This window comes from Globicephala melas, chromosome 7, assembly GCF_963455315.2.
Source record: "Globicephala melas chromosome 7, mGloMel1.2, whole genome shotgun sequence".
NCBI lineage: Eukaryota > Metazoa > Chordata > Mammalia > Artiodactyla > Delphinidae > Globicephala > Globicephala melas.
Genome location: NC_083320.1, coordinates 32361320 through 32383594, shown reverse-complemented (window position 1 = coordinate 32383594; position 22275 = coordinate 32361320). Strand labels below are relative to the sequence as shown.

General features: G+C 36.4%; 1 protein-coding gene across 3 annotated transcripts in view; it reads left to right on the top strand.

Annotated features, from left to right (window-relative positions):
* CYP20A1 (cytochrome P450 family 20 subfamily A member 1) overlaps window positions 1-21853 on the top strand; it is a 78495-nt gene extending 56642 nt beyond the window's left edge. For all 3 annotated transcript variants that reach the window (XM_030854244.3, XM_070045925.1, XM_060302022.2), the window contains 3 exons: window positions 185-249; window positions 11242-11331; window positions 11477-21853. In XM_030854244.3, the coding sequence (XP_030710104.1) occupies window positions 185-249; window positions 11242-11331; window positions 11477-11627 (306 nt within the window). In that variant the 3' untranslated portion in view covers window positions 11628-21853. The remainder of the gene's footprint in view (window positions 1-184; window positions 250-11241; window positions 11332-11476) is intronic.
* The last annotated feature ends 422 nt before the right edge of the window (window positions 21854-22275 follow it).

Sequence of the window (22275 nt, the reverse complement as noted above, 5' to 3'; positions counted from 1 at the left end):
TTGTGACATGCTCATCCTTCCCACTGTGAGATCATCAAAATAATGGCCTGTGTTTTCTTCTATTATTTTATTTTTTATTTTTTATTCACTATCTATATTAAAAGAGCATTTAGATAAGTTGGCTTTCTGGGCATCATTTTGTCTCTGTTAGACCTTGAATAACTAGAGTAATTTTTTTTTGCAGACCCTTGTCCTTTATGCCCTTGGAGTGGTGCTTCAGGATCCCAGTACTTGGCCATCACCATACAAGTATGAAATTTCTGTCATTGTCTTTGCAATTATTGATTTTTATGTGTTTGCATGTTTTGTGTTCCTTTTTAAGTTTTGAGGAGAAAATTCAATATGTAACAGGCATACAACAAAAGAAAGCCACTGCCTTCCCTGTGTATCTTCTGCTCACTGCTTTTTCTTTCATGAATCTACTGTCTGCTACCCTTTGTCTCTCCTATTACCACTTCTATCCTAAGATCTATTTAATTACTTAATCTCTACAATTATTCTTTAATTTCATTGGTATTTTGGAGTTATTTTACTGATAAGTGGGTATTTTTAAATTAATTACTTAATTTTATTTTTGGCTGTGTTGGGTCTTTGTTGCTGCACACGCGCTTTCTCTAGTTGTGGTGAGTGGGTCTACTCTTTGTTCTGGTGCGTGGGCTTCTCATTACAGTGGTTTCTCTTGTTGTAGAGCATGGGCTCTAGGCATGTGGGCTTCAGTAGTTGTGACACGCGAGCTCAGTGGTTGTGCCTTGTGGGTTCTAGAGCGCAGGCTCAGTAGTTGTGGTGCACAGGCTTAGTTGCTCTGCAGCATGTGGGATCTTCCCGTACCAGGTCTCGAACCCACGTCCCCTGCAATGGCAGGCGGATTCTCAACCACTGCACCACCAGGGAAGCCCTGGTAAGTGGGTATTGGTTGTGCAGTTTCTTTATTTTCCTTCTTTTGGTCTCAATTATTAAGCTCTTTAGTCAAATGCAGAAAATAGGTGTTGTGTGTATATTGTTATGTGTGAGAACAGCAAGGGAGGGAGAAGGTGAAGAATAAAGTTGATATTGTTTGCCTCTTAGGTAGGCATCTGGTAAATCCACCTTAAAGAAATGGGTTAAGATTTACTGCCCTGAAGAAGATTATTCATTGAGTTGATTCGGACTAAGAGCTGTGTGAAATGCAGGGGACAGAGTTGATGGCATGGTTGAAGTAGTAGAAAAACCTACTTCTGGAATATAAGGATGGGACATTTTCAGTGTTCCTATCATTTTAGTTTTTAATATTACAATGACATTAAAGGAGAATCTATTAATAAATGAAATAGCAGTCCTTCAAAATCTTCTGTAAAAATTAAGTAAATTTTATATTCCAAGGGGCTTTTGTAGCAAAATTAAAGATATACATTGGTTAAAAAAAAGTATGCTTATAATTATAAAAAATGAAAATTTCAAATTTTAAAACCTTAAAAAAATTTCATGTGGAAAAATGCCAAGTTTTTGATAAACTTTAGGTGTAATGTGAAAAGCATAAGAACTTTGCTGGAACTTTTGACACTATTCCTATCCTCAGAGCACTCAGGGAATCTAGATTACAGATTGAAAATACTGAAAGGAATATCTGCTAAAGTGTGGAAATCATTTTTACGAATCAAATGCAGTCAAATTTAAGAAATATTATTAATAATGTTGTATACCAAGGAAAAGCTTTCTTAGGTTGTGCAGCTCATCACCCATCCCTTGTGAAAAGTCCATAGATTCATTTGTGTCAGCACCTTGAGAGGATCCTTGAGAGACTAATTCACAGTAGCAAAAATGTTCGTAGACTGAGATAGATCCTGTAGAGGTAATTGATTAATTATAGTTTAAATGTGTCACACAGAGGAAGATGAAGAGGTTGACTTTTTTCACTATATTTAATGCTCTTGAGGTCAACAGAGGATGTTGCATATCTTTTTATGGCTGAGTAGTATTCTATCTTATGGATGTGCAGGGTTTGTTCAACTTTACCCCACTGAAGGACATTTGGTTTGTTTGCAGTATTTTGCTTTTAGGAGTAAAGCTGTTATAAACATCTGTGTACAAGTTTTGTGTGAACATAGGGTTTCATTTTTTAGGATAAATGCCCAAGAATACGATTGCTGAGTTATGTGGTTAGTGCATATTTAATTTTGCAAGAAACTGCCAGGCTATTTTTCTCAGATTCTTAGCAGCAGTGTTTTGAGAGATTCAGCTTCTCTGCAGCCTCAATAGCATTAACTATTGTCACTATTTTTTATTTTAATTGTTCTAATAGGTATGTGGTGATATTTCATTGTGGTTTTTATAAGTTTTTTTTGAGTGAGTAGCTGACATTACCTTATTCTCCCTATAGAAGAATGTCTAGATATGATTTATTTACAGAAATAAATGCATGGAAATACATTATTATTGTATTGGCAGTATCTCAGAGGAAGAAACCCTGGGTCAAATTCTATGACTTAAATGGATCATAATGTAAATATTACTCTATACCAAATAATGAAATATTCTCAACTTTAAAAAAACAGACTGAAATAGAATTCTCAACTGAAAAGAATGAAGACATGACTTCCCTGGTGGCACAGTGGTTAAGAATCCGCCTGCCAATGCACGGGACATGGGTTCGATCCCTGGTCCAGGAAGATCCCATTTGCCATGGAGCAATTAAGCCTGTGTGCCACAACTACTGAGCCTGTGCTCTAGAGCCCGCGAGCCACAACTAGTGAAGCCACGTGCTGCAACTACTGAAGCTTGCGTGCCTAGAGCCAATGCTCCGCAACAAGAGAAGCCACTGCAATGAGAAGCCTGCACACTGCAACGGAGAGTAGCTGCCACTTGCTGCAAGTAGAGAAAGCCTGCATGCAGCAAGGAAGACCCAATGCAGCTAAAAATAAATAAATAAAATTAAAAAAAAAAAAAAAGAATGAAGACAAACATTCAAAACCTCAGTATGGACTGGGACCAAGATAGTGACGTAGCAGGCTTCTGAATTTCCTTCCTCACACAGATACATTGAATGTACAGCTACACATGGAGCAATTCCCTCTGAGAAAAATCCAGGAGCTAGCTGAGTGACTCCTACACATTGGGCAAATGAGAAAATACCCACATTGAAACAGGTAGAAAAGAATGAGACACATTCTTGCCATAAACCCCACCCCCAGCCCAGTGCCATACAGTCAGGAGGGAACCCCCAAGTCCCAGCTTCTCCCTGCGGATTGAAGGCTTTGGACCACAATTTAGTGCCCTGGCTTTAAAGACTCCCACCTGAGGAGTGGGCTCCTAAAACATCTACCTCCGAAAGCCATCTAGGCTTGCATTCATGAGTCCCACAGGACTGTAGCAAACAAAGAAGCAGTTCTTAATGGGAGCATAGCGTGAGCACAAACATTCATCATGACTGTCCCCATAGGGTTCACCATAGAGGGAACAGGAAAAAATGCCTGTCTCCCAGTCTTTCTCTGAAGGAGGTTGACTGCATACTTTACAAGCTGCTGCCTGAAGGTCTAGCTTCTAATTGGCATGCGTCTGGGTATACTGGCTGTGATCCTCCCCGGACCCTGGGGGAGTCAGTGGACACACCTCCAACCTTCTCCTTCTGGTTCACTCCAACAATAAAACCAGGTCGCCAGCATCTCCCTTGAACAGACATCTAGTGTCCCAACTTTTATGGCTGCCATGCGAGGGAGGGATATGCCCTAAATCTCATAGCTCTGATAGCTAGTACATCTTGCATTCATAAGTCCTACGGGACTATAGCAAACAAAGAAGCATATGTTAATGGGCATGGAGGTATTTGTGGTTAGCACCCACCTTTCAGTGCAGAGGGAGCAGGCAAAAATGCCCATCTGCCAGTCTTTCTCTGGAAGGAGTTTGACTACATACCTCACAAGCTGTTGGCTGAGGGTCTGGCTTCTAATGACCACCATCTAGGTGTTGACTGTGATCTTCTGGACCCCAGAAGAGCTGATGGGTACTTTCCTCACCTTCTCCCCCCAACTTTACGCCAACAATAAATCCAGCTTGCAAGTATCTCCCAGGAAGGAGCGTGTCCACACATCTAGCAGTCCAGCTTTTATATCTGCCACCTAAGGGACAGGCCCCCATCACCCAGCTGTGATAGCTTATGGGACTTGCATTTACAAGTTCCACAAGATTATAGTAAAGAAACAAACAGTTTTTAAATGGGTGCAGGAACACCCCCTGTGGCTATACACCCAGGCTCAGCACAGAGGGAGCAGATAAAAACGTACATCTCCCAGTTTCTCCTTGGAAGCAGTTTGACTACATACATCCTTACCTGTTGCCTGGCAGTCCATCTTCTTATCAGCCTGTGTATAGGTGCTGACTGTGATCCTCTCCTTTTGGACACTGACAGGTCATGACATACCCTCAACTACTGGGAGCAACTGTGAACAAAGACAGCAGGTTAGACAATCACAGATGTTTAAGAGGCAACCAGGAAGTCAGGCTAGGCTAATTAATGAGCTTCATCTCCTACACAAGACTGTGACAGCAGTCTGTTTTACTAGATAAAATAGTCTGCTGTAAAGTGATGACACTGGAGAAAGACTGGAACAGCCATTGCTGGCTTTCCATGAAAAGCCATATGCCAAGGAATGTGGGCAAACATAGGAAGCTGGAACACACAAGGAAATGATTTCTACTCTAGAACCTCCAGAAAGAAGTGCAGCCCTGCTTACACCTTCATATTAGCCCGAGTGAAGAAGGAGCCCCCCAGGAAGGAATTCTGGAAGATACGCCCTTGGATCCTGACAGTGAGGCTTATGAAATGCCTTCTGAGGAACAATATCAGGACTACGAACCTTAAGCCTAAGAAAAATCTTTGCTTCCAGTTTCCTGAGATCTGCTGACAGATGTTCATCCTGTACAAGTGCTCAGTTCCAAGATGCCCGGTAATAACATTTTCTCAGAGTTTTCACGTTGCATTATGAAGTAGAAAAATGTTTTATCTGATATAAAGAAACCAACACAAGGAGTCATGGAAAATGAAGAAACAGGGGACTATGTTCCAAACAAAAGAGCAAGATAAATTTCCAGAAACTGATCTTAATGAAATGGAGATAAGTGATGTACCTAATAAAAGAATTCAATATAATGGTCATAAAGATTGCTCACGAAGGTCAGGAGAGCAGTGCATGAACAAAATGATAATTTCAGTGAAGAGATAGAAAATATAAAAATGTACCAAACAGAAATCATAGAGCTTAAGAATACAGTAACTGGGGCTTCCCTGGTGGCGCAGTGGTTGAGAGTCCACCTGTCGATGCAGGGGACACGGGTTCGTGCCCTGGTCCGGGAAGATCCCACATGTTGCGGAGCGGCTAAGCCCGTGAGCCATGGCCGCTGAGCCTGCGCGTCCGGAGCCTGTGCTCCGCAACGGGAGAGGCCGCAACAGTGAGAGGCCCGTGTACCGCAAAAAAAAAAAAAAAATACAGTAACTGAATTGAAAAATTCATTACAGGGGTTTAACAGCAGATTAGATGAAGTGGAAGACAGGATCAGCAGATTTAAAGGCAGGGCAGTGGAATTCATCAGAGTTGCAAAAAGAAAAATGAAGAGTGAATATAGCTTAAGGGACTTATGGGATATCATCAGGTAGTCCAATATACACATTATAGTTGTCCAAGAAGGAGAAGAGAGAGAGAAAGGGACAAAGAAAGTATATTCAAAGAAATAATGGCTGAAAACTTCCCTGTCTGGGAAAAGAAACAGACATCCAGATCCAGGAAGCCTGAAGAGTACCAAAAAAGATGAATCTAAAGAGACACACACTGACACACATCATAATTAAATTGTCAGAAGTTAAAGACAAAGAGGGAATTTTAAAAGAAGCAAGAGAAAAGCAACATGTTATGTACAAGGGAACCCACATAAGACACTCAGCAGATTTTTCAACAGAAACCTTGCAGGCCAGAAGGGAGTGGGCTGATAAATCCAGAGTGCTAAGAGAAAAAAATTGCCAATCAAGAATACACTACCTGGTGCTTTGTGACAGCCTGGAGGGGTGGGATGGGGAGGGTGGGAGGGAGGGAGACGCAACAGGGAAGACATATGGGAACATATGTTTATGTATGACTGATTCACTTTGTTATAAAGCAGAAACTAACACACCATTGTAAAGCAATTATACCCCAATAAAGATGTTAAAAAAAAAAAAAAAAAAAAAGAATACACTACCTGGCAAAATTGTCCTTCAGAATTGAAGGAGAGGTAAAGAGTCTCCTAGAAAAACAAAAGCTGAAATGTTAAAGGGAGTTATTCAAGCTCAAATGAAAGGATGCTAATTAGTGACATGAAAACATATAAAAGTATAAAATTCATTGGTAAAGGTAAATACATAGTTAATATGAATACTCAAATATTGTAATGGTCGTGGGTAAATCACTTATAACTGTAGTATAAAGGTTAAAATACAAAAGTATTTAAATGCAATAATTTATTAATGATACACTGTATAAAAAGATGTAAAATGTGACATTAGAAACATAAAATATTGGGGGAAATGTGAAAATGTAGAGCTTTTCAATGCATTTGAAATTAAGTTGTTATCAGATTAAAATAGACAGTTATAACCATAATATATTTTATGTAATCATCCTTGTAACCACAAAGCAAAACCTATATAGTAAATACACAGTGTATAAAGAGAAAGGACTCAAAGCATCCCACTGTAGAAAATAATGAAATCACAGAGGAAGAAAGGAACAAAGGAACTACAAAACTGCTGGAAAACAGTTCACCAAATGGCATTAGTACATCCATACCTATTATAGTTTCTTTAAACATAAATGGACTAAATTTTCCGATCAAAATACATAGGGTGGGCTTCCCTGGTGGCGCAGTGGTTGAGAGTCCGCGTGCCGACGCAGGGGACACAGGTTCGTGCCCCGGTCCGGGAAGATCCCTCATGCCGCAGAGCGGCTGGGCCCGTGAGCCATGGCCGCTGAGCCTGCGCGTCCGGAACCTGTGCTCCGCAACGGGAGAGGCCACAACAGTGAGAGGCCCGCGTACTGCCAAAAAAATCAAAAACAACAAAAAACAAAACAAAACTGTATGATCATCTCAGTAGATACAGAAAAAGCTTTTGCCAAAAGTAAATATCTTTTCATGATTAAAAACTCAACAAATTAGGTATAGAAGGAATGTGCTTCAACATAATAAAGGCCATATATTGACATGCCTATAGCTAACAGCATACTCAAGGGTGAAATGATGAAAGGTCTTCCTCTAAGATCAGGAACAAGACAAGGATACCCACTCTCACCACTTTCATTCAACATGATATTAGAAGTCCTAGCCAGAGCAATTAGGAAAGAAAAGGAAATAAAATCAGAAAGGCAGAAGTAAAATTGCCTTTACTTGGAGATGACATGATATTATACATAGATAACCTTAAAGATTCCACCAAAAACTGTTAGAATTAATAAATGAATTCAGTAAAGTTTCATGATTCAAAACCAATATAAAAAAGTCAGTTGCTTTTCTATACACTGACAACAAATTATCAGAAAGAAAAGTTAAGACAGCAATCCCATTTACAATAGCATCAAAAATAGTAAAATACTTAGGATTAAATTCAAATAGATGAAAGATCTGTACTCTGAAAACTAAAATATTGATGAAAATAATAGAAGAAGACCCAAATAAATAGAAAGATAATCTGTGTTCATGGATTGGAAGAATTAATATTGTTAAAATGTCCCTACTAGACAAAGCAATTTACAGATTCAGTACAATCCCTGTCCAAATCCGAATGTCAATTTTTATAGAAATAGAATAAACAATCCTTAAATTCACAGAACCACTAAAGACCCAGAATAGCCAAAGCAATCTTGAGAAAAATGAACAAAGCTGGAGGCATCACACTTCCTGATTTCAAACTATGTTACCAAGCTTTAGTAACCAAAACAACATGGTAGTGCACTTTAAATATATTACAGTTTTGCAGTTATAAATCAATAAAGCTGAAAAACTTTAGATTAAAAAATCCTTCAGCATTTGAGGCCAAATTATCTATTTTTTCATTTTCATTTTATTTTTAATCCTTAAAATTGTGAGGTATTTCATAAAATAGTTGGACGTCTGTATGTCTTCTTTGGAGAAATGTCTATTTAAATCTTCTGCCCATTTTTTGATTGGGTTGTTTCTCTTTCTGATATTGAGCTGCATGAGCTGTTTGTATATTTTGGAGATTAATCCCTTGTTGGTCACATCATTTGCAAATATTTTCTTCCATTCTGTGGGTTGTCTTTTCATTTTGTTTATGGTTTCCTTTTTTCTGCAAAAGCTTTTAAGTTTAATTAAGTCCCATTTGTTAGTTTTTGTTTTTATTTTCATTACTCTAGGAGGTGGAGCCAAAAAGATATTGCTGTGATTTATGTCAAGGAGTGTTCTGCCTATGTTTTCCTCTAAGAGTTTTATGGTATCTGGTTTTACATTTAGGTCTTTAATCCATTTTGAATTTATTTTTGTGTATGGTGGTAGAGAAGGTTTAAATTTCATTCTTTTACACGTAGCTGTCCAGTTTTCCCAGCACCACTTGTTGAAGAGACTGTCTCTTCTCCATTGTATATTCTTGCCTCCTTTGTCATAGATTAATTGACCATAGGTGCTCAGGTTTATTTCTGGGCTTTCTATCCTGTCCCATTGCTCTCCAGGTCTGTCTTTGTGCCAGTACCATACTGTTTTGCTTACTGTAGCTTTATAGTCAGAGGTCAGGGAACCTGATTCCTCCAGCTCCATTTTTCTTTCTCAAGATCGCTTTGGCTATCTGGGGTCTTTTGTGTTTCCATACAAATTAAAAATTTTTTTGTTCTGTGTATGCAAAAAATACCATTGGTAATTTGATAGGGATTGCATTGAATCTGTAGATTACCTTGTGTAGTATAATCATTTTGACAATATTGATTCTTTCAATCCAAGAATGTGGTATATCCATCTGTTTGTGTCATCTTCAGTTTCTTTCATCAGCATCTTATAGTCATTGGAGTACAGGTCTTTTGCCTCCTTAGATAGGTTTATTCCAAGGTATTTTATTCTTTTTGATGCAATGGTAAATGGAATTGTTTACTTAATTTCTCTTTCTGATCTTTCGTTGTTAGTGAAGATGACTAAAAAGCACTTGAAAATATGCTCAACATAGCTAATTATTAGAGAAATGGAAATCAAAACTACAATGAGGTATTACCTCACACCGGTCAGAATGGCCATCATCAAAAGTCTCCAAACAATAAATGCTGGAGAAGGTGTGGAGAGAAAGGAACCCTCCCACACTGTTGATGGAAATGTAAATTAGTGCAGCCACTATGAAGAACAGTATGGGGATTCCTTAAAACCTAAAAATAGGGTTGCCATATGAGCCAGCAATACCACTCCTAGGCATATATCCGGAGAAAACCATAATTCGAAAAGATACATACACCCCAGTGTTCATTGTAGCACTGTTTACAGTAGCCAAGACATGGAAGCAAGGTAAGTATCCCTTGACAGAGGAATGGATAAAGAAGATGTGGTACATATATACAATGGAATATTACTCAGCCATAAAAAAAAGTCTGAAATAATGCCATTTGCAGCAACATGAAAGGACCTAGAGATTATCATACTAAAGTAAGTCAGACAGAGAAAGATAAATATCATATGATATCACTTATATGTGGAATCTAAAAGAGTGATACAAGTGAACTTTTTTACAACACAGAAACAGACTTACAGACTTAGAAAACAAACTTAGGGTTACTAAAGGGGAGAGGTGTGGGGCGGAGGGATAAACTAGGAGGTTGGGATTAACATATACAGACTACTATATGTAAAATAGATAATTAACACGAACTTACTGTATAGCATGGGAAACTCTAATCAATATTCTGTAGTAACCTATATGGGAAAGGATTCTAAAAAAATAGATATATGTGTATGTATAACTGAATCACTTTGCTGTACACTTGAATTGAACACAGCATTGTAAATCAACTGTACTCCAATATAAAATAAAGATTAAAAAAAGTAGTTGGAAAAATCAAGTTTGATTCCCTTTTAATCTGGAAACATAGGTATCTTGAAGTAAACATTTAGGGTCTCAATTTTCAAGATAGTTTACAAAAGGAAAGGCTGATTAAATTTGATACAGTTTTTTATATGGACTGTAATATAAATATAGTATATTCCAAAAGTGAAAGGTAATTTACACTTTTTAAAAAGGGCAATGAAAGCAGGATTCTTTTTCTTTTTCTCAGAGTTTAGATCTTTTAAAAACACTTGTTTTTGAGGGGAATTTTTATGCTCCTTGGTGGGTGGGTTGTTTTCGTTTAATATATCCATTTCCTCATTGACTTTTTTTTTTAAACATCTTTATTAGAGTGTTATTGCTCCCATTGACTTTTTACAGAGTAAACTTCTGTACAATAAAAGATCCTTCTTAGCCTCTTCATTTCCCTCACTTATTGATAAGTTTGGGTCTCATTTAATTGATTAATAGAAATTGTAGTCTGGTGTCTCCAGACTAAATTTATTTATCCTTAAATTTATCCTTAATTTATCCTTAAATTATTTATCCTTAAATCTCATAAATTTATCCTTAAATCTCATAAATGATGTAGTTGCATGTTACAGTTTCATTCCTCGATGATTCTAGAGAAATGTATTTTGCATCTATTCTTTAGAAGTAGGGGTTTCCCTGGTGGTGCAATGATTAAGAATATGCCTGCCAATGCAGGGGACACGGGTTCAATCCCTGGTCCTGAAGATCCCACATGCCGCAGAGCAACTAAGCCTGTGCACAACTACTGAGCCTGCACTCTAGAGCCCGCGAGCCACAACTACTGAGCCTGCGTACTGCCACTACTGAAGCCCGTGCGCCTCGAGCCCGTGCTTCGCAACAAGAGAAGCCACCTCAATGAGAAGCTTCCGCACCACAGTGAAGAGTAGCCCTCGCTCGCTGCAACTAGAGAAGGCCTGCTCACAGCAAGGAAGACCCAGTGTAGCCAAAAAAAAAAAAAATAAATAAATAAAATAGAAGTAATAAAAGTAAGCAAAAAAAGATGTAATATATGTTCAATAGTTTGGGAACATAAAAGGTCAAATTTAAATGTAATGTGAGAGCAGTTTCTATCTTCAGTAGTTTTAAAACTTTATTACATACCCATGTTCTTATAGTGTAAATATGTACCATGCCAGTGGAACTCTGTTGTGATCAGGCCCAAATCTTCTTTTTAGGTTTGATCCAGAGCGGTTTGATGATGAATCGGTAATGAAGACTTTCTCCTTGCTTGGATTCTCAGGCACACAGGAATGCCCAGAGCTGAGGTGAGATGATAGAGAAACGAAAAGGAAAGGAAAGATGCTAGACTTTGTACTTATAATTTTATCACTGTTGATGAGAATGAACAATCTATATAGTTAAAGTATAGTTGTTAATCTTTAGTAACCAGTTGACTTTCTTCCTGACTAGGTTTGCATATATGGTAACCACAGTACTTTTGAGTGTACTGGTGAGGAGACTGCACCTACTTTCTGTGGAGGGACAAGTTATTGAAACTAAGTATGAACTCGTAACATCATCCAAGGAGGAAGCTTGGATCACTGTTTCAAAGAGATATTAAAATTGTATACACTTAACTTTGTTGAGGGAAATGACCATTTAGAAAATATGTATTGAATCCTTTTATAAGCCAAGCATCATTGTATAATATAAACACCTATTAGTACTTCATCATGTAAATTTGAATTTTTGTATATCAGAGTTTCTTAGTGCATTATATACTTTTATACTTATTGCATTATTATAGTGATAATTTTAATGGGAGGACTTCTACTTTTAACTTTTGTTTTATCAGTTTCTATGTCATTGTTTTCATATTCTTAGCCTTAGTTTGATCTCTAAAATTAATATTCTTGAAGAGAAATTATTTTTCACAATAATGTTTTTTAAATATTCATAAAAGAGAAAAATAACTCATTTTCACACTTTTAGTAAATCCTCTTAAAGGGGACTTTACATAAAAAGGAGAAGAAAAAAAGGACTTTATATAATTTTATTTATTGGATTAATATTTTTATTTTCTGAGTATAAATTAGTTTGTGTTTAATCATTGTTATTAGGTTTGAGTAATTCAGTGAATAACATACCTTGTATTTGCTTGTATGCCTTCCCAGACAACAGTGTTTATTTCATGACTTATACATTGCTCATCATTTTGAACAGTTCTGAATCATTTGGAAAATAATACAGTTAGTTCTGAATGTGTTTTGAAGTGGTGTCCTTCCTAAGTAGCAAACTAAGAGTGAGGCTTGTCTGTCCTTTTTTTGCTGGAAATTGTAGTAGCACTCTGTTACTCCACTAATCATCATTTGTGTAAAAAAAAATTCCTGAATTTATTTATTATTATGTCATATCCTAACCATAAGAAATGAGAGAGCATTAACTAAAAGCTGAAACCAAATTTAAAAGAAATAAAACAAAGATGGGTCGAAAATAATTGCAAAATATATGACAGAAAAGGATAATATCCATATTACATATAAAGAGGTCAAACAAATTGTTAAGAAAACATACAGTAGATAAATAGACAAAACAGCTTTTATAAGGGGAAACAGCTAATAAACTTTTAGAAAAATGATCAGTCTAACTAGTAAGCAAAGAAATATTGGGGCTTTTTCAAAAATAAGTATCTTTCAAATTTACATTTTAGTACTGGTAACTTTTATATTTAATGCTTTTTTATTGACAGCATTGTATTTTAGTTTGCTTTCTTTGGTTACACTGTTCTTGAAGAACTCTTTTTTAAAAATATGTTTTTTTAAAGATAAAAGGAGATATGAAGGAAGTATGCCAAGTGCTGATAGAGAGGAAAGGAAGAATAGTGATAAATGTTTGCAGATGGGCTTGTTTTTGACACTGCTGAATTTCTCTTGTAATTTTAGTTTCAAGAATGTACCCTAGTTATTAATTGAGTTATTTTATGTTGTGTTTATGGTTATATAGCTAACATTTTAGACCTAGTAATAAGTAGTTAAACATAGAAACTAAGTAACTAGATGCAGCCTTTATTTCTGACAAAAACATTTAATTTATGGAATAATTTAAATTCTGAAACTTTAAGTGAAATGTATTCTTAGTTCCTAGCATCATGTTTCTACAAAGGCATGTTGTTACATTTATTCCCTGTCGCCTATCATATTCTATGGTTTTGCGTATAAAGAGCATCTTCCTTTGTTATCCAAGTACCTTAATTGGTTTGGAAACTGGCACTGGAAGGTTAGAGTAGCCAGTTGATATGTAAACCGAGTGTCAGTAAAATCAGGTGAGATCAGTGGAATTTTAAAGCAAGTGCGACCTGATTAGCCATGATCAAGGCAAAAACAGGGTAACTGAACCAGAGTCAGGGTGTTGGCATGTTGCCAGTAAGTGAGACAATGTATAATAATGATGGAATCGAGGAAAATAGAGCATAGAAGAATCAGGTAAATAAGCATATTTTATCCAGAGTTACATAAATAACTTGAAACATTAAAAATAAGTCATTTTTCTAGAGGATTTTTAAAAAATAAAAATTACTGTTAATCATATGTAAAATAAGTTATCCATTCACTGTTGTTCTTACGTGGCCCTCTGTATTTGTCAAATGACCTAAATTTTAGTAGCCTCAGTGTTACTGATGGCTCGTAGCATGGCTCTAGCAGGACTCTTTAAGTTTTATAGCTTTCTGGCTTTTTAAAAACTATTTCTTCACTGATTTTGATCTACATTCTTTTTGATAGTTCAGAAGTTTATTGTTAAAAACATCAACACAACACATTTTTTATGGAATGAAAGGGCTCTTCCACACTTTGTGCTAATAAAATTCAAAACAATTAATTCTGTGCATATGTTTGGGAAAAATGAAAAACTCACATGCTGTTTGGCCCACAAATGTGCAGTTTCATTTTTTTATATAAATAGATTCTATCTTATTTATAGACTATCAAAATTTATTTGTTTTCTTTATATTAAAATAGTGTGTATTTTAAAGACAAAATGCTCTATTTTTTTGTTAGAAAATTATATGGGTTTATTGTAGAAAAATATAGGAAACATAGAAGCACAAAAATAGGAAACTCCATCACCACTATTTGAACTTAACCAGTGTTAAGCTTCTGAGGTGGATCCTTCTACACTTTAATCCACATGTAATTTTTACAGACATATTATATACAATGTTCTCTTCATTTAATATGTTATGAACCAGTAGTGTTTTCCACAGCTGGAACATTACTATTCTTCTCACTCAGAATGTAAGCACAGACTTGTCAGTCGTTTTCTCTGCCTCTTTCCCTTCTCAAATATTGTTATTCTTTTCAACTTTAAAAATGGCCTTAGTTCTCCATCTATTCTATCAAAACAGTTATATATTAGTAGAACCAAGTTGCTAAAGTCATAGCATAATCTAGGTGTTACAATGAGCATTTAAGAAATGAAATTACTCCATTATCCTAAGAAAAATCTTCAATATAATTAAGGGATAATTGGGATAGCATAATATATAATTATAATATATAATTGAGATAGCATTTCATCTTTTAAGAGGACATTTTAAGAATCTTTGTTGTTGTTTTTGGTCTCTGGGGGAAACAGATTAAAATTCTTCCCTGAAGACATGTTTATTTTTTTCTCCAGACCCATAAAAAGTACTGTTACCCTTTATAAAATGTACCTTTTTTTCACATGCGGTTATGTTGACACATTGAAAACTGCTTAAAAAAACATAATTCTACTGAGTGTGTAACAGTGAAGACATGGCCGGTAGAATCAAGGAGTCATTTAGTAGCTGTGAGAAGACAGCTGCGAGAGAAATGGACACTATTTTCAAGGGTGGGTTTTTATATTGTCAACAAGTTGATGCTAACGACCTTATTTTTCTTCTTAGCCAGTCCTATGCCTGTTTCCTGAGTTCCTAAGACCAATGATGAAGGTAGAAGGGGAGGAGTTGGGGGAAGGGAGGCAGTGACAACAAAGCAGTTGCTGTTATTGCAGAAGTCAGAAAATGAGCATGGCCAGAAAGGCTGGATACTGTGTTGCTTTGAGCGTTGTCAGTGATCTGCACTGATAAAAAAGGAGTGAGACTGAAACTTGCCAAAGTAGAACAAGGGACTGGAATGAGCATTTGTTACACACCAAATTCTTTATATACTCATCTCATTTAGTCCTTAGAAAGTAATAGTAGGTACAGGTAGGACTAACTAAAATAGTTCTTCATTCCTGCTAGAATAAATACTGTAAATAAAGACAGCAGATACTAGCTAAGAAATAGTAAAAGATCTAAACTTCAGATTATCTTAATAGCTTCAGTGGGGTTTAGTGGGGTTTTGTTCTTATTTAAGAGAGAACCAAGCAATAGTTTCAAATGATGTACAGTTCATAATAGCTAAAGAAAATGATTAAAAGAGTAATGTAACAGCAGTATTAAAAGAAATCTCAAAGGAAACTAAATATTGCCAACTCAGCTGCCACTTGTACAACTGTTTTAAGTTTTTTCCTGTTCCCACATACGTATATTTTTACCTATTGCAATCAGAACAATTTGATCTACTTTTCATTTAATGCATTTCAGACATTTTCTTTTGTTACTTCAATTTTGTAAGGTCTTATTTTGGGGTGGGAGTAGACTTTTAAAATACAATAGAAATCAATTTCATGTTTGATTTATAGAATTTTATGACACTGAGTGAATGGATAATTGTAAAATTTGAGCTGGGAGCCATTTTGTAAAATATCTAGACAGTAAACAAAAGGCAGGAAATGACATTCTTTCTTCCAGTCGGCTTCCCATTCATTCAGTTTACAGTTTGGTGGATGTCTTTCTACAGATTGGGAATGGATCTTGTTATAGCATGGCTAAACTGCCAGGAGCAAATAAGTCACAAATAATCCTGTTTGGTAGTTTTTTAAAAAATCTACATTTATATACATCTAAAATACTTGCAAATTCTTGTTTTAATTTTTAACACATGATAGTAGAGAATGAAACTTATTTTGTAACTATATTATAGATAAAGTTGTAATGTTCCTGTCTCCAAAAAGGCAATCAGTAAATATTTTTGAATAAATGAATGAAATCTTCATTAGGTTTTTCTCTGCATATAGAATAAAGGAGATTATTGAAGTTACTTAATAGTTGAAAAAGATTTCCAGATAGCCACACAACCTCTAATGCTAACAGCACTTTGTAATATGCTAAGTACCCCATTGCTGGAAGTATTTAAGAAGATGTTGTATGGACATCTTTCAGTGATGCCTGTATTAGGTGTGAACATAGGTTTATAATAGCCTATAGTTCTACAAAATATCAACCAAAATAGTTGGTAAGCAAGTAGTCCTTTGTTCCTTCTATATCTTATCACTAGGTCATCATTAAAACTAGGAAATGTTTAAGGATCAGAGTTTTTTTTATTAGGTTAGCAACAGCATTATTTCCCAAAGTGTGTCTCATGGTACCCTATCCTATGAGATACTCTGAGAAAAAGTTTCCTCGATCGTATTCATTCTGTTTATATACATATATTCTTTCTCAGAACGAATATTAATATATTGGAAGAACTGAGAAGTTCTACTGTAAGGAAACCTATTTTAACTTGGTGTAACACTGAGTGTTCCAAATGTATTTGATGAAGGTACCCCTTTTTCAAGTTATACCTATTATCCTGAAAAACCAGTGTTTCATGGAGATACAGTGTTCAGTAGATCTATAGATGTCGTGTCCAAAATGATCTACAGACAAAAGGAGTCTAAAGGAACATCTGTCTTAGGTAGTTCTTTAACCTATGCATGGTCCAGAGATTCTCCAGACTAGGAGTGACCATATTAGAACCAAGGTACCTGAATTCCATGTTCTCTCACTCCCTCACCTCCTCCTCTTTTCCCTGTCAGAGGACAGAGCCCTCTTACTCTCCTGACTCTCTCCGTCTCCTGACTTCCATTTCTGTCCAAAGAAATGTGACCCATTTAGTTAGGCAACACTTTTTTATTGGTCACTTAATGTGTGTCAGATCTTATTGCAGACGCTGGGGATATAGCACTGAGCCAAACAGACATGGAATTTACTGTGTTCTCTCTCTTCTGTGCTTCACCCCAGGAGGAAGAACCCGAGTCTCATGTGCCAAAGCTTAACTTTCTAGCACTTGAGCTCTCTAGGTCCTGGGTTTGGAAGCAACTCAAGGACCCTTTAGGTTAGTGGCTGAAAGGGACAAAGGAAGAAACTTGTAGTTGACTACATGACAGAGAACAGAAGGCTTCAGTTACAGGCTCTAGAGGTGCAAGAAGCACAAGGAACCGTTGGGAGTCAAGCCATTATTTTTGTTACTTTAAGTTTATGAGCAAGAGAATTAAACTACATATCTTATCAAGGAAAACTGTCAACATTGATGCTGAATAGAAATCCTGGAGATTGTTCAGAGTGAGACGAAACAAAGCTAGGAATTGGTTTGACTAGGTTAAAGAGCAATATTGATTATAGTCATTTGTATGAATTGTTCAATTATACTGCAGCACTAGGTGTGTTCATCTTTCATGATTTGTTGCTATGTTGCAAGGTCAGCAGCTAATAGATAATTGATTTTTAGAGCTTAAAAGGACCTTGTAGAGATTATATGGCTTAGCCTGCTCACAATTTAAAATTTTAGAGGGGGAAATCTAGGGCCTCTGGGAGTAGAAGAGCAACATTATTTGGCTTTCATTTTGGATTTTCTCATAGTCTTCCAAAGATAGGTGCTTAAGTCAATGCTGTTATTATATTCATAGGATTTTGTTAAGCTTCCAAGGAAGTGTAGATGCAAAGGGAATTGGAAAAAATTTGTTTAATATTCTTGATACAGAGCCTTTGAGAGAGATGCAAATGTGTTTTGAATGTTAAATTTACTTAGATTTAAAAATACATATCTTCAAGCGCAGTTGCCATGACAACCTTTCTTAATGTGTGTATAAAATTTATGTCTGTCTCTGAGGTTTTCATCTTTCTCAATACAGGGTTTAATCACAAGAATTGGGCACTGTGGTGTATTTCTATCTAGATGGTGCCCTGTGGGAATTATATAATTTTGAGAAATGCAAGTCAAGCATCAGAGCAGTTCTGTAGCATGGTGATCCCACCAAGGTAAATGTCATCTTGTTCTCTCCACGATCAGAGATTGATCTGGCTTCAAACCCAAGATGAAATTCTGGATTGAAATAGAACCATGAGTCTGTTCTGAGTTTCTGTTTTTTTTCATATTTAGAGGATTTGTAGGAGGGCCCTAGGAGGTTTGGGAAATTTTGGACTAAATCTCTTGGATAGCCCCCAAACTGATCCAGTCTCCTTGGGATCATCTAAATCTAATCCATAATATAGGTTGACTCAGAACCACAAGAGACAGCTCTACAATGGCCAGCCATGTGCACAGAGACACCCCAGAGACTCCTTCTAGCCTGAACTCCAATCCAGCAATCCTAGAGAGATACCGTTATCAGACCTCTTCACTTACTTTTACCTCACTTCATATGCACTTGTCTGTCAGTCTCTCTTTTGCACGTCAGGGGCCAGGAGAAGAAGACTAGGATTTTGGACACCCAAAGTTTAGGAGGAAGGAATTCTCATCCTCAATTCTGGAAATATGAATTTATTAAGCAGTGGAATAAGGGGGTAGTCACTGGTACCTTCTGGTAACTATGACTTGAATTTGAGAACTCAACATGGCTGCCTGAGATTTTGAGATGCTTGCTAAAGAGCTATGTTTGTGTTTTATATTTTAGTTCCTCTGTGGTATAGTAAAAAATAATAATAATAAATTTTTTTTTGCAATTTAAGAACCCCTGAAGATAATTAATTGAGATTAGAAGTATGATCTACTAATGTGCTAGCTTTGAATTTACTTTAGTCTTAATAGACTTTGTAAAACTATGTTACATTTAAGAGATTCCACGGATATGTTCTAATCCAATAGCCTTATAAAAGGGGGAAATGAAAGCTGAGAGAACTTATTTTATATGAGAATTTGCCCAGGCTAGCACAATTTTTTTTCCCCCAAACTTGTTCAGAATGTGATTTCCTTTTGGTTTCATATTATTCTCTAAAGGATGAATTTAAAACCAAGGAAAGGCCCCCTAAGCCAAAAAGAACTGCCTAAGTTACTATACTATGCTATTGATAACTGGAAGAAATAGGATAATAGTCTCCTAAAAACAAACACTTGAAAAGAGATGTCCCATCTATGATGGGACATGCTATGACGTTTATAAAGGTTTGGGGGCTTATTTTTATTGTAAGAGGCACAATCAGGGCCAACTACATAATTTGTGTGCCCAGTGCAAAATGAAAATATGGGGTCTTAGCTGGGGATGAAGTCAGTCTCCCCCCTTCCCACCGTTGGGTCTGCTCTTTTAACCTATGGTTGATGAGAGACCCCCCTCCCCACCCCACCCCCAAGGGATTGAAGTTTCCATGCTGGGACAATGTTGTTTACCTGGATCAGGGGTAGGCAGAGGAGCCCCGCCCAGTTACCTGGTGAACATGCTGTGGTGTGGCCAGCCCAAAGCAGAGATGACTTCTTCCTTGCCCTGCCTCAAGATGCTGCAGAGCAAACTGCTGGCTGGACTCCAGCCCTCCCCACACCTGCTCCCAGGCCCCCCCTGGAGGGTGACGTGGCAGAAAGTGGGCCTCCTTCATCAACTCTCCTCCTAATGCAATCTTACTGCTGCTCTGGGTGGAAGGCAGCAGTGGTAATGGGCAGGGATGGTTAGAGGGAGGCCAGGCAGGGTGCAGGGCACCGGGGAGCAGGAAGCTGGTAACTGAGAACATGTCTAGGGAGGCAGGGAAGTAAACTCTAAGCCCCGGGCGTATACTCCAGGGTCCCATTGGACTTCACTTACAAAATACAAATTCACAAATAAAATTCGAGAATTTCACTGCAGTGCCTTCAAAGTGTTATACCCCAACATAGGGTCCTTCTGAGGTGTGGGCTTCTGTGGGACTGCACTGGTTGCAGCCCATGAAGCTAGCCCTGGACACATCTGACCTTACACAGCATGGTGCTGTGACTCAGTGGTTTTTGAGGGCTGTACCTCCTGGTTGTATGCTAGTTGTCCTGGCAAATATCCATAAATGTCTTTTTCATGATTTATCATCAAGCGATTTAAAACTCTCTAGGATGTCTTAAAATTATTTACAAAATAGGCAACAAATAGATGCCAAACTTAAAAGCAATTTCATAATACAGATTATTAAAGTTGCAAAAGTGATACAGTACACTATAAGTCTCTTATCTGAAGCCCCATTTCACTGATGGAGCTCTTACTTTCCTGTATTTTAATAATTGCCAAACATTTTCTGCTGGAAGGTAAAATGGGATTTTTCCCTGAAATATCATTATAAAACCCTATGAAATATTTCAGTGATATGAGTCATTCACTTATTCATATGGTTGGACATCTAGATAATAGAAATCTGTGAGAAATATATTATTAATTCCTGTGGAGGAGGAAGGAAGAAATCCTACTGATGTATTTTAAGTGTAGTTAAATTCAGTATTCCTTGCCATTTTAAAATACCAAAGTTATTCTCTTCTGCTCCTTTCTTTCCAAGAGGCTACATAAAATTACTTTGACAAGGAAAATCATGAGTCACTTTTTTTGCTGTTAACCTCTTCTACATTCCATTTCATGAACATAGCAATCGGTGGTCAATGATATTCTTAGCAACCTTGTACTATACAAGTGAGACTTACTACCATATACCATGATGTTTAGTTAGCAATTTTGTCAAAGTATAACCTCTTTGTTTGCAATATTACTGAAACTGATAAGGAACAGATTGTTATAAAAAAAAGTTAGCAGCTTTGAAAATCATACATGCTGCAGTGAATATTCAGCATACAGGTTCTAATGGTATTAAAGCATAATCAGAAAAACTGGCATATTTCAAACTCTTAGCAGTTCATGTTATTAAGTGAAGGTCAGTATCGCTGTCAGTAATAAAAACCTAGTTAGTACGTTTTGAGGCTTGATGCTCTATAAAACCTTTAACATAATTTAAGACAAAGTGTGAACAAAAGTAGCTAATTTTAGAAATCCAATTTTTGTGAACTGATTGGTGATCTCTCTGCTGTGGGAAAGGATGATCTGTTTTATGCTTTAGCTCTGAAATTCACTGTTTTTGTGGGGGAGGGATATGTAAAACCAATTTTAGTAGAAACTTAAAGAACTGAGGACTTTTTATTCTTCAAAACCATATGCCTTTCAAGATAAATTATCTACCCCATTGGTTATGTCTATACACAGAGATATGTTGTCATGAAGAATTTCAGGTTTATATTGTCCACTCTCATGGTTTGATGGAAAAACTTTTTTCCTCTTTTCACTTTTCACGGGAAAGGGAGCTCTTTTGTTGTCTCTTACAGGAAACTATTATCGATTCTAAATATTTAAATACAATCCTTCCAGGTTGTATCTTGGGTATATGTTATTTTCTCTCAAGAGTAATTTCTTCTTGAAAAATGCTTTTTATTGGGTATTGGTTAGTATGAGGGGATTATTGCTGATTTTGTTAGATGTGCAACAATATTGTGGTTATGTGGCAAAATATCCTTGTTTTTTAGAGATATATAATAAAGTATTTAGGGGTTAAATGTCATGATTATTGTAATTTTCTTTAAAATTCTGTATCATAAGAATAATATAAGGTAAAATAGAAGCCATTGTTGCATCTAATCAGTGGATGTTTGTGTATTCATTACACCATTCTCCGTACTGTATGTTTGTAATTTCCATAATAAAGAGACAAAAAAATGACTTAATAACTTAACAATAAAAATGAAAAAAATATGTATGAGACTTGTGGACTCCTGACTTCCTGAAAATGGGAGGGGATTTTTTTTCTTACAGACTAATTTTGGAGGATTCTTTGTATTCTTTCCAGTCATTTTTAACTTATTTCTTAAAATGTGTATTCATATAGCTATAAAGCATGGAATGCTCTATTGCACAGTAAAGCTTCTTTTTTAGTAGTTTGGTACATTTTTAACCATTAAATAAGTATCCCTAAAATTGAGACCAAGGTTTATATCACTAAAACTGAAACCAAAGTTTCAGATGATAAAGTGTGCCTAAAAATATAAGGCTTAGATCCCAGTCATTTATCTTCTGATCACATACAGAAAATTTGTTTCAAAAATTTAATATATACACATTATATGCACTTGGTATTAAAATTTCCTGGTAGTCTTAAATTTGATTAAAACCCCAAA